This window comes from Bison bison, unplaced genomic scaffold (assembly GCF_000754665.1).
Source record: "Bison bison bison isolate TAMUID 2011002044 unplaced genomic scaffold, Bison_UMD1.0 scf7180017864518, whole genome shotgun sequence".
Classification (NCBI taxonomy): domain Eukaryota; kingdom Metazoa; phylum Chordata; class Mammalia; order Artiodactyla; family Bovidae; genus Bison; species Bison bison.
The window spans coordinates 13,583,056-13,596,328 of record NW_011495071.1 but is presented as its reverse complement, the minus strand read 5'-3'; the positions used below and the strand labels follow the sequence as shown (position 1 = coordinate 13,596,328).

General features: G+C 55.0%; 1 protein-coding gene across 1 annotated transcript in view; it reads left to right on the top strand.

The window, feature by feature from the left end:
* Positions 1 to 13,273, top strand: part of KCNC1 (potassium voltage-gated channel, Shaw-related subfamily, member 1) — a 44,794-nt gene that overhangs the window by 172 nt on the left and 31,349 nt on the right. The window contains 2 exon segments of the mRNA XM_010830662.1: positions 9 to 29; positions 31 to 354. Coding sequence (XP_010828964.1) covers positions 9 to 29; positions 31 to 354 — 345 coding nt within the window.

The following is a 13,273-nucleotide window of genomic DNA, read 5'->3' as shown; positions in this document are numbered from 1 at the left end:
CGGGCAAGCTGCACTGCCCGGCCGACGTCGTGCGGGCCACTCTACGAGGAGGAGCTCACCTTCTGGGGCATCGACGAGACCGACGTGGAGCCCTGCTGCTGGATGACTTACCGCCAGCACCGCGACGCCGAGGAGGCGCTGGACAGCTTCGGCGGCGCGCCCCTGGACAACAGCGCGGACGACGCGGACGCCGACGGCCCCGGCGACTCAGGCGACGGCGAGGACGAGTTGGAGATGACCAAGCGCCTGGCGCTCAGCGACTCCCCAGACGGACGGCCTGTCGGCTTCTGGCGCCGCTGGCAGCCGCGCATCTGGGCCCTCTTCGAGGACCCCTACTCATCCCGCTACGCGAGGGTAAGTGACAACTTAGCCATGAGAAGAGTGGGGCGGGGAAGGCAGTGTTCTCTGCCTCCCGCGGGCAGGGTTGGATCCGAGAACTGGTGCCCGGGAGTCAAAGCAGAAAGGAGGATGTTTGTGCGCGTGTGACAGAGACAGTGACTCTCCTCAAGGGTGGCTAGCTTTGTACATATGTAAAGGTCTGTGTATTTCTGAATTTCGTATGTATAAGTGAGTATGAATGGGTGTGTTTGTGTGCATGAGTTGATAGTGTGCGCATATTTATGTAAGTGTGGTGGTGTATATTTGGGTGGGTAATGTATGTGGTGAGAATGAGCAAGCATGTGTGTATGTTTGAGTGTGCAGGCGTGCCTGTGCATGCACATCACCATCTCTGCAGGTGTACAGGGTGAAGCTCTGAACTGTCCTTTAGATTTTGGTGTGGGGAGGGAAGTAGGAGTCCTTCCTCTCTCCCAGGTAAGGGGCATGTGGGACCAGCCAGGGCCCACAGAAGAGGGCTTGAGACCTGATCTGCTGTGTGAGATAGACCACCCCACCCCGCGGAGCAGCCTCAGAGCATCCCAGGGAGATGATCAAGGGGCAGTCTTTATGGCTAATTAACTGATAGATGGTGGAGCTGGGGGAGGGTGTGATCCCTCTGAGACCTGCTCCTAGAAACAGAGCCTGCCCTTCTTTCTTGTCAAAAGAAGAGATGGCTGGAGGGGGCCTCTGGGCTTCTGCCTGTGCTTCCTCTAGGACCTGTCCGGACAGGGAGGGCATCTACAGGGGTGTGAGAGGGAGGTATGTCTTCATCAACCACTCCCCTTTAGTGACAGCAGCTTGTTGCCAGGGAGAAAGGGTACCCTGCTGCCCACCCAGGCCCATCAAATGGCTTCTCCGATCAGTTCCCTCAAATGTAAAGAGAGAGAGGGGGCCTGGTGAATTCTAAGGGTCTTTGCTGCTTCACTGAGCCCAAAAGGGAGACAGGGGTAGCAGCCACCTACCCTGGAAGAAACCCCTCTTGCCTTTGCTAGGCTCTGCCCTCAGAGATCTGAACAGAGGGGAAGGGTCAGAGTTGGGAATTTAAAGCAGAGTCCCTCCGCAGTGTGTGAGCCACCCCCTAATCCCCTCCCAGGCAAGACATTACCTTCAATGCCCTGTCTCCTTTACTGCTCCACACCCCTTCCCTCCTGCCCTCGAACTGGGGATGGAGGTTCTCGCAGGGGAGGGAGCAGGAGTGCCTCCCCGGCTGACTTCAGTGGGGAGAAGGGGCCAGGGGGCACGGAAGCCTCCACGGCAGGAAAAGGCTGTGTTTAGGCACAGGCCTGATGGACGTGTTACTGAGATCAAACACTCAGTGTTTTAGCATCTGAGGGAGAGGGCAACAGGTCTTATATATTAAATCCTAGATCAGATATGTGTGTGTGTTTGGGGCAGGGAGGGGGTGTGTGGACCTGCAGTAATAGGGAGATAGTTAAACCCTCTGTTTTGAAGAGCCTGCCCAAGGTCACCCAGGGAGTTAGAGGCCATGGTGTACTGGGACCCAAGTCCCCTGGGACCCCGTCCTCCACTCAGCTGGCCACCAGCTCCCTGCCATCTCCAGAGGAGACTGGGATCCTCAGAGGTCTCCCTCCTCCCCTCTCCTGACAGAGGCCACCATAGCCAGGGGATTATGTAACTGGAAGCTGTAGCTGAGCTGTGAGGAGGGGCAGGAGAAAGGGGACTGGGAGGTTGAACTGGGGCATGTGGGGGCAGGGGGCAAGGGGAGCAGAGGCCTAGGTTAGAGCAGCTGCCCATTAGCCTGCATTTGACCTTGGGAAGCATCTTGCTACCACCACCACCACCCCCTTGGCCCCAGAAGCAAAGAGTAGGCCCAACTTCCATATGGTCCTCTCCACCTCCTGGCGCTCTACCAAGAGGCTGAGTCCCCCCACCCGACTCCTGGGGTCAGCTTCAGGCTCTGACCCTAGCCCCTGAGTTTCAGGATAGGCAGGGGTCATGTGGGACATACTTAGCCCCTTGCCCTGTCCATCTCCTCCCACTGGCCATTCCCCCATGCAGATACAAGAGTTGGCTAAAGGCGGTTGGCTAAAGAATCTTACAGAAAAGTCCTGATTCTCTCCAGCGTCCACTGAAGAGCAGACTGAGGGAAAAGTTGAGCAGTGGTTGGGGGTGGGGTGGGGTGCTTAGAAGGTGCCCCCCTCAGCCTATCTGTGCGACATTCTTTCCCCAGTGGCCACATAGAGTTGTTCCAGCTCCCTTGGGTGACAGCTGAGGACACTGGGGCCTGCCCAAGGGCACACAGGAAGTGAGGGCAGAGCCTGGATTAGAACCCAGGCTTCCCGCTGCACGCCCAGCCAGCCTAGCTGCATTGCGCTGCCTCTCTGCGGCTCATCTGCGCAGAGCCCAGCCGGCTGCCCGCCTGCTCTCCCTCCTCCATCTCGGCTCCTCCGCCGCCCTCACCTTTGTTTACCCCTCCCCCTCGCGGGCCCCAGGCCGCCTCAGATTGCTGTGTCGGGATTCAAATGTTTATTCAGGATTCCAGACCACAATCCTGTGTGTGACATTGTAGATGTGTGTGAAAGACAAGCTGTATGTGTGAGAATCTGTGTAAGAGAGATTCTGTGTGGGTGTGAGAGGTTCTTCATGTGTGTGTGTGTGTGTGTGTGTGTGTGTGTGTGTGTTTGTGTGTATGTGTGTGTAAGGCCACATGAGAATAAAAGCATGTGTGAGTGAGACTCTGGGGGCGGGTGTGTGTGTTGAGACTGACTACGTGAGAGAGATTCTGTGTGTTTCTGTATCAGAGTAATCCCATGTGAGTGTGAAAAAGACAGATTCTGTGGGTTCTGAGAGATGGACTTTGTGTGTGAGAATGAGACTGTGTGGGAAAGAGTGCGTATATAAGAGAGAGGGGGGACTGTATGTGTCCGAAAGATGCTCTGTGCATGTGTGAGAGAGAAGGATTCTTGGGGAGGGTGTGAGAGACTTGAGGTGAGTGTATTTCTGTGTGTGGCGGGTGGGACACTGGGAAGCTCTGCATGTAAGGTTGCGTGCACGAGACCATCTGTGTGAGAGGCTGTGTAGGGTGGGAACTCTATGTGTGTGACAGAGACCCTGTGTGTGTGTGAGGCGCGTGTGAGGCAGGAACTGTGTGCGGGAACCTGGTGTCAGTGTGGCTGTGTGGACTTGTATCTGAGAGGGGCTTTGGGTTACCTGTGTGTGTGTGCCTTGAGGGAGGTGAAACTCAGACCCGCTTCCTGCCTGCTGCCTTCATCTCCTGGGACTTCTGGGCCACCTTAGTGAGTGGTTTTGCCCCCTATTTTCCATCCTTAGTGGAAACACTGCTCTAGCCCAGGCCAGTTGGTTGTTGGTGCACAGTGAGGCCACCCCACTGCAGGCCTTAGTGGTGGCCCTGGGAGATACGGGCTAACTAGGCGGTGGGAGGTTCCATCTGAGCTCTTTGGAGGTGACAGTGCTAGCCAGAGCTGCTGGTTTGCTGGCCCCTCTCTCCTACTGGTTCCTGGGTTCCCAGGCTGAGGGAGTGAGGGGTAGGGAGGTGAGCTGGGGCAGGATGAGCCCAACTTGTCCTTTGGCACGAGGGGTCATGCCCCAGACACACACAAGCAAAAGATGACGACGACACTTTGTGGTAAGTGCCGTGAAGGGGCTTCCTGGGACTGTGAGAGTAAGAACTATCCCGGAGGAGGTAACTCAGGGACGGACTTTGAGGAGCAGGTAGGAATTGCCCAGGCAGATGGCAGGGAACAGCAGTGCTAGCATGCAGAACTGTGGAGGTGTGGGGGCGGGCAGGGTCCCGTGGGAGCAGCCTGGGGCAGCCCAGCCTTGAAAACTGCCCTCCTCTCTCCCCTGGGGCCAGCACAGGTCGGAGGCTCTTGGCTTTTATCTTTGATGTTCATGTTGTCATCAGGAACATTGCTCGGTGTCAGGGCACACATCACCAGTGGTGTGCCCTGTGCTGCAGACCAGAGTGTCCTGTGCGTGTGTGTGTCTGTGTGGACATCTCTCCCCCAAAGTCACTTGACTTTGCAGTGACAAAGAAGTGCCAGTGACCCCAAGCTTGGGAAGCCCCACCTCCACCCACCCCACTGCCCAGCTCTCCTCTGATGCCAGGTCTCCATCTCTCTTTTTGTCCCCACCTGTTTGGAACCTGATGTAGTCCTCCTCTCCCCCAACTCTCTGGGGCGGATCCTCACCTGGCAGCTGGGATGAATTGCCCAGCCAGAAACTTTGGCCCTCCTTTGGGTCCCAGCTGACACTGGGATCTTGGCTTGGCATGTGGAGGGACTGGGAACAGGGGTGCTAATAGGGACTTCCTGGGCAGCTCGCCCCCACTTCAGAACACACTGCCCCAGGTCTGGGCCCCACTTTGAGTCATGGAAACACGTGAAGGAGACCCATGAGCAGGGCAGAAGGGCTTGGTGCCTTCCCCTCTGGCCACCCTAAGCACTCCTCACCATACTGTGTCCCCCATCCGGTGTTCCTCACCTTCTCACAATGCTTTGACAGGTGTCCGCGTGTCTTTGAATGGTAGACAGCCTCCCCTGCGCCAGCTCCCCAACCAGTAATGAAAGTCACCAAGCGAGTGTCTTCTGGTCAGCTTCTCAGCCTCTTCACCTCTAAAATGGGCATAATGATAGAACCTGTCCCAGAGGGTTGATGGAAAGATGAACTGAGTTATCTACATGTTGGTGGAAAGCCCCAAGTCACAGGGCCTGGCATGTAGTCAGTGCTCAATAAATGTTGGCTTCTGTTATTAAACTCCTGTTGGTTGGATTAGCATTTCACTCCATGACTTTCTCTAGACTCCACCCTTTGCCCTCTGTCCTAAGCCCACTATCCTGGTTTCCAGCCATCTTTGTGTCCCCCCGGCCCACCTTCCTGCAGCTTCCTGACTCCTGTCCTGCCTCCAGCCCCTGGCCCTTCCATGTCACCCTCCACTTGTAAGCCACAGAGATCTCTTCAACTCACAAATCTGTCAGCTTACAGCCTTGCCTGCTTGAAACCCTTCGGTGCTTCCCCAGCCCGTTCTGTGGTCCCCTGGGCCCGGCCTGTCTCTCTAGGCTCCTCCGGCCTGGCTCTCTCCATTACATCAGATGAGCTTCAGTCATCCTGGCCGCAATTCATTTTCTTGCACGTGACAGGTCCCCCTGCCTCACGGCCTTTGCATATGCTGTTCCCTCTGGAGCACTCTTTCCTCCTGAGTTGCCCCTCTTTCTCCCTGACACCCCTCCTCAAACCTCAGTTCCCTGGAAATGCCTTTCTGGACCCCACAGGCTGGGTCTAGGACCAGAGTCCTTCCCTTTAAAGTAGCAATCTAGTGTGTAATAAAATGCTCATTAGCAGTCTTGCTTAATTCCAATCTGTCTCCTACTCCAGAATCCAAGCTTCTTATATACTCAGTTTAATAGGAGCCATTATTGAAACAGATGAGGAAGGCAAGGCCCAGAGAGGTGTGCTTTGTCCAAGGTCCCAGTAAACAAGTTAGGGGGCTGGTTTAAGAACTCAGGTCTTCAACTCCTGGTTCCGTACCTGGGAGCCCCGTCCACCTTACAACACTTCAGCGAGTGCCGGGGTCTGGCCCTCCAGGGGCAGGAATCTGTGCTCCCTAACTCTGGGCAGTCTAGAATGTGCCAGAGCTTTAGAGGAGACTGGCCTGAACCTCCAAGAGAGAGAAGTATGTTGTTTCAGAGGCGGTGAAGGGAGCTGGTGGGGGCTCGTTCCAGGGCCCACCACCTGGACCAAGGATCTCGGGGCCTCCCAAGACAGCTGAATATAGTGCTATGACTATTCTGAGCAGTCCCATGACCAGTGTATTCACTCTGGACCGAAAGGTCAGGGCCTCAAGCTGCGGCCTCCCATGGGCCCTGGGCCAGCCTGGCCACACCATGGGTGCAGGCTCCAGGGAAAGGGGAACCTAGGAGGCTCCAGGGACGGTTAGATGCCCAACCCTAGTGCCGGAGAACAACTTGAGGGGAGGGACTGCCTTTCATATGCACAGGACTGTTGGGTGCTGCCAGGCCACCTCTAGCTACTGCCCTCATCCGGCAGAGGAAAATCAGGCTCAGAGCAGGGAAGACACTTGCCTAAGACCACACAGCCCATCAACGAGGCTCAAACTCTACCCCAAGCCTCTTGGCCTAAGGGCTGGCCATTTGTATTTATTTGCTCTCTCAGTTTTAAGAGAATATTAAATTCCACCTGGGCAGCAGTTAGGTGCCCTCCTTCCTCCCTTCCCCACTCCCCTCCCAGGGCCCAGTACAGCTGGTAGAGACCTCTCTTAGCCAGTCAACCCAGACTTGGCCCAGATCCTGTATTCATCCCCTAGGCCAAATTTTCCAGAAGCCCCTTCCTTGAGTCAACGTACTAATGGCTACTGTTTACTACCCAGGTGGTGTTAGTGGTAAAGAACTCTCCTGCCAATGCAGGAAATTTAAGAGACTCAAGTTCAATCCCTGGGTCGGGAAGATCTCCTGAAGCAGGAAAGGGCAACCCACTCCTGTATTCTTGCCTGGAGAATGCCACACACAGAGGAGCCTGGCAGGCTACAGTCCATAGCGTCACACAGAGTCAGACACAACTGAAGCGACTTAGCACACATGCACTTTATTTACTAAAGCACTTACTATGTATCAGACAGCCTTAAGGATTTGATTTACGTATTCTCATTCAATTGTCATACGAACGCCCATGGAGCTGTACCATTATTATCACACCAATGTCCCAGATGAGGCTGTTGCAGCTCAGAGAGGTTAAGTAGCCTTTCCAAGGTCATTGTAGACCCTGAGTAGTGGACCAGCATTTAGCTGTGGGACCACCTGACCCCGGAGCTCCATCCATAACCACTATTCAGTACCGCCTCTTGTTGTTATTCCAGGGTACTGGGGGCTGTGGCTGGCCGTGGCCCGGGCTTGGGTTTCCTTCTGTTTTCCTTCCTCCTTCAGCAAACTCTCTTTCCCAGAAACCTGTTTGGGAATCCTGCTCTGCAGTTCTGGCCCCTGAACCATGGCAGGTGAAGGCCCAGCCTGGTGGGGTAAGATGATGCACTGGCAGCCCCCAGAAAGAGACTTTTCAGAAGGTGCCTCTCCTGCCCCTGCCAGCCATGCAGGCCCCGGGAAATGACTGGGGGGCTTGGGAGGATCAGAAGCTATCCTGCGAGAGATGACACCTGGTGAGCATGCTGGCTCCTCCTCAGCTCCGCATTCAAGGCCTTCTGCTCTGGAAGCCGGCCACGGGTCCTGCTGCTCCCTTCTGCCAGGCTCCTCCCTTCTGCTAGGCTCCTCCCTTTTGCCAGGCTCCTCCCTTCCGCCTGGCTCCTCCCTGACCTCATCATCTGAACCTCAGTCCAGCCTCCAGGTTTTTGCTCATCTATTCCCTCTCCCAGTAGTCTTTCTAGTTTTTGCTGAACCGAAAATCCATTCCCCCAGGTCCCTAATGCTTAGCCTGACTGCTCCTGCCCTCACTGACTCCTTTGGGAGTACAGGGTCTGGGTTGGGCAAGAAGTCACAGGCTTGCCTGATTTGAGCTGACAGTCAGTGGGTCACTCCTGGGGGCCTGGGGCTTAGCACCAGCCCAGGGACGAGGAGAGAAGAGGCCGCAGACAGGACCCCCATTGTGGGCATGAGGCAGCTACCCCAGAACAAGATCTGTAGCCAGGCCACTAAGCCAACCAGGCTCCCATAGGCAGGTCCCATTGTCCCTTCAGGCTATAGTTCCCCTTTGGAAGATAGTTCAGTCGCTCAGTCGTGTCCGACTCTTTGCGACCCCATGAATCGCAGCACACCAGGACTCCCTGTCCATCACCAACTCCCGGAGTTTACTCAAACTCATGTCCATCAAGTGGGTGATGCCATCCAGCCATCTCATCCTCTGTCGTCCCCTTCTCCTCCTGCCCCATATCCCTCCCAGCATCAGGGTCTTTTCCAGTGAGTCAACTCTTTGCATGAGGTGGCCAAAGTACTGGAGTTTCAGCTTTAGCATCAGTCCTTCCAATGAACACCCAGGACTGATCTCCTTTAGAATGGACTGGTAGATGACCTTCTAAATCAGCAGTCCCCAACCTTTTTGACCACAGGGACCAGTTTCGTGGAAGGCAGGTTTTCCATGAACCAGGGTGGAGGATGGCTTCAGGATGATTCAAGCACAATACATTTATTATACACTTTATTTCTATTATTATTATATCAGCTCCACTTCAGGTCACAGGGCATTAGATCTCAGAGACTGTGGACCCCTGTTCTAAATGACCACCAAGTCCCTTCGCCACTCTGACACTCCAGGAGGCTAGGGTTCCAAGCTTCAGCTTCCCGGAGGCACCGTGGGAGCCAGGGTGTACGTGCATGCTGAGTTATTTCGGTTGTCTCTGACTCTTTGTGACCCTGTGGACCGTAGCTTGCCGGGCTCCTCCATCCATGGGATTCTCCAGGCATGAATCCTGGAGTGGGTTGCCATGCCCTCCTCCAGGAGATCTTCCCAACCCAGGGATTGAAACTGCATCTCTTGTGTATCTTGCACTGACAGGCAGGTTCTTTACCACTGGTGCCACCTGAGAAGCCCCGGGAGCCGGGTTAGTCCTTTCCTACTTCTCCTTCCACATTCTGCGCCCAGCTCCTCTCTAGGGCACATGTGAGCTCTCCTGGTATCAAGCGGGCAGGAGCCCAGGGGAGGGGGTCTGAGAAGCTTTCCCCTACATTCATTCAGGCTCCCGTAGTAATCCCTTCCTACCTGGTGTCGCCACAGGCGCTAGGCCCCTGGGAGTCACCAGGTGTGTAGACTCCCCCAGTCCTCTCATGGCACAAATCGGGGGGTACCACCTCTCTATGGTGTGCTTGCTCTGGCCCAGTGGGTGGCACCTCCAGCTCTCTTCTCCAGGCCCTTCTCTTAGCTGTCTGCCCTTCGCGAGTTGCAGAAAGGTGTACTGAGAGACGAGATGCTATGCCAGACTCTAGGGGCTAGAGCAGGGCAGGCTGGGGCTATCTTCGATGGTGCCGAGGCACTGCAGAGAAGGGAGGCAGTGGGCTGCTGCTGTGCTGGATGGGCCAGGGGTGTTTGCAATCATTGTAATGGGGCTAGAGGGGTGTTTCTGGGGACCCCCATCCATGGGTAACTTTCAGTTTACTTCGGATCCTTCAAAAACGTCAGGCTTGAACATCCCTGGCAATCCACTGGTTACGATTCCACACTCCCAACACAGAGCACAGGTTCAGTCCTTGGTCAGGGAAGATCCCACATGCTGAGCAGCCAAAAGCAGAAGACAGGTCAAACTCCTGGGCTCTGTCCCTGGAGAACTTGACTCCTGGGTCTGGAAGGAGATGGTCAGGATGCCTATGCTCCAGAGTCTGTTCTCTGGCGATGCTGATACTCAGAGAAGGAGGATTTGCCATGGGGTCTGGGACACAGGGGTTCTTGCTCCTCAGTGTGGTCCTCTGACCAAGAGAATCAACATCACCTGGGCACTTGGCAGAAAGAAAGCATTTCAGGTCCCAGCCCTGCCCCCAGCCCTACTGATTCAGAATCTGCATTTTAACAAGATCCTCAGATGAATCATACGCACACCAGATTCTGAGAAGTGCTGAGGCAGGAAACCGTTCCCAGTGGAGGGGAAGTATCAGGACACAAAGAGGCCTGGACGGGTATGTGCTGGTTGGCAGAGCTTCGTGGGTGATTCTGATCTTTCCTTGTGCCCAAGACGCTGACATTGGGGTGGTGTTCCTGGAGGCTGAGGCCCCAGCTGGATAAATGACAGCCGCTTCCATCTAGGTGCTGAGACCAAAAACCTTGGCACCCATCCGTTATTCCTCGCTTTTTCTCACACATCAGCAAATCCTGTTGTCTCTGTGCTGAAAATACAGCCAGAACCTGACCTTGTCATATTGCCTCCACTGCTACCTCCCTTGCTGAAGCCACCATCGTCTCTCCCCCGGATTCCTGTGAACTGTCCGCTTGCTTCTGCCCTTTGCAGCACCTTCTGCGCACAGCAGGCAGGGCCCTCCTGGTCAAACGCTTGCCAGGTTGAGCCACCCCTGTACTCTGCTCAGTCAGGGAGCAGCCCGGGCCCCTGCAAGGGTTATAAGGCTCCTCAGGAGCTGCCCGCACCCAGCCTCCCCCTCCGCTCTCTTTCCTCCCCGCTCATTCTGGCTCCTTGGTTTTCCACCAGCACAGCGCTTGTGCTTCTGCCTCAGGACCTGTCCTCCCGCCCTACCTTCTACCTGGAGTGCTTTCCCCTCGCTGTTTACTCCCTCATCCTCACCTCCTTTAGGCCTGTACTCAGAGGTCATCCCCTCGGGTTGCACCCTTGCGTTCCCTTCCCCCATTTTATGCTTTCCCATTTTCTTCTTGGCATTTAACAGCATCCAACTGTATTTTATTATTGACCTTGTTTATTGTCTGCTTCCCCCACTAGAATATGTTGTTTTTCAGTTGCCCAGCCGTGTCCGACTCTTTGCAACCCCATGAATTGCAGCACACCAGGCTTCCCTGTCCTTCACTATCTCCCGGAGTTTTCTCAAATTCATGTCTATCACGTCGGTGATGCCATCCAACCATCTCATCCTCTGTCGTCCCCTTCTCCTCCTGCCTCCAATCTTTCCCAGCATCGAGGTCTTTTCCAATGAAATAGTAAAGAACGTTCTACTGGAATATAAACTCTATATTCTTATATAAAAATAAAAGCTTCACTAGAATTTAAGCTCCAGGAAGACAGGGATTTTTGTCTTTTACCCATTGTTCTGTGCTTGGTATCTGGAATAGGGCCTGGCACATAGCGGGTTCTAAATACATAGTCATTGGGAGAATAAATAAGGAGACCAGAGTTCAAGACCTAGGCCAGACATCGGCACCACGCCTCAGAGCCTATTACTGGCTGACCCCCTCTTTCTTTGCCTCACCTGGGAACACAAGCCCTCCATCCCAACTCACTGCCCACAACCAGAGCTCAGAGACTGAAAAAGTATTTTTGAAAACCAGGATGTGCAAGCTCTTGGGATGATGACATTGTGCATTGCAAGGACTCTGAGTTCCCACGTCCACCTGGTCCAGCCGAATGCCCACATCTGACTTCCTTTGGGACTCTGTTTCTCCTAAAGACTAGCCGGGTTCTTTTTCTCCCTCTCCCTCCCCACGTCCTTCCCCGTTCACCTCCTTCCCTCGCTTTACCCCTCCCATCGTCCCCTTTCCTCTGTCAGCTGTGTTTGCGTGAAGTTCTAGGCATTAGTTACTGGCTTTCAATACAGACTCATCCCCTGGAAGTCCTCGGATGCCTTTTGTCCCAAATTCCCCTGCTTAAAGCCACAGTCCTGTGTTCAGTAGAAAGTGCATGGGCTTCGGGGCGGCCCCCACTTCCTAGTGACCGATCTTAGCGATATGCCCTGGAGCCCCGTTCTCTCCTTAAGAGTGTGGCCTCTTGAGCCAGGAGCCCTGCATTCGAATCCCAGCCCCACTTCCTCTTTTCAGCTGTGTGACCTTGGACAAGTTCCCTAACCTGTCTGTGCCTCAAGAGAGGGTTATTAATAGCACCTGACTCATAGGGAAGTCGGGAGGATTGAATGTGTTAAGCACTTAGCCCAGAACCCGAAACATAATAAGTGCTTAATTATCGTGGGTTCCATTATTGTCTTTTTAATGGTGCTTGGCTCTAGAAGAACCAGATCCTGGCCTGTTCACTACCCGCTTCCTTTTTCAGCAACTGACCCTCCCTTCAATACCTCTCTGAGGGTCACCTCACCTACTTGGTCCCAGGGGCCCCTTCTTCCAGAATCACCTCTCTCCCAGGAACCAGATCTCAGTGGTGTCATCCATGGAGGCAGGCCTGGATTCGTCTTGGTCCTGCCGTAAACCTGCCGTGTGTCATGGGCAGGTCATAGCCCTCTTCAGAGGGCTCGGTCACCCCCTCTGTTGTCACGGGCAGCTCACCCCTGCTCTGCCTCCCTCCCCAGGTGTAGGGGGGTGAGAGAGCTGGATGATGGAACTCCCGCCCGTGGGCAGAGAGGGAGGGAGGCCACTGACATCAGGCTGTGGTCGGGAGCCAAGCCCAGGGACCTAAGATGCTGACAAGTGTGCCAGCGTGGTGGGGGTGGTGGGCCAGGGCCAGGCATCACAGCACAGGGTGTTGAGACATCTTTACAGGGGATGCACAGGCACAGAGAGCAGTGGCAGCAGGGCCCAGGCCGACCCCAGGAGCTGTTGGGGCCTCGGGGCTAAGGACTGGGGCTCCTGTTGGTGCCAGTGGGCAGTACCTGTCCTCAGGCTGGACTGCCCCACCAGGCTGAGTGGGGACAGGCTAATTTTAGCTGGAGTAGCCCCAGAAACTGAGCTCAGGGGGCCAGAGCCAGCCTTGCTGGGCCCAGGGTCTAATACTCTATCAGCCGGGCCCACGGCAGCCAGAGGAAGCTCACTCAAGCCTCAGGGCCTCAGATGCATGCCCCTTCTACCCTGGCTTAACTTGGCCCTTCCCCTGCCAGCCTGGCACCCCTAATCCTGCTTTACTTTGCCCCTGACCCTCCACCCATGGTGCACCCCATCTCACCTTCTACCTCCCCCGTCCACAGTGCAGGAAGGGACTGCTGTCCCTGTGCCCCGACTGTCCACATGAGGACAGTCTGTGTGGTTCCCCTGCCAGGGGGCTGCTCTTAGCACCTGGTTATTCATTCCACAAATATTTATTGAGCACCTACTTACTAGGCTGCAGACACCGTTCTAGAAGCTGGGAGTAGAGCAAAGAATAAAGCAGTCACGAATCCCTGCTCTCAAGAAGCTTACATTCTCGAGCAGGGAGAATAAAAAGAAAGAAATACATGTACTATTTCGTGTGTCAGATGGTAAGAAGTACTAGGGGGATATACAATGGAGGGAAGACCCGGGGAAGGCTGGAGGTGATGACTTAGCTCCTGTGGCAGGGAAGGCCTCCCTGGGCAGGTGATGT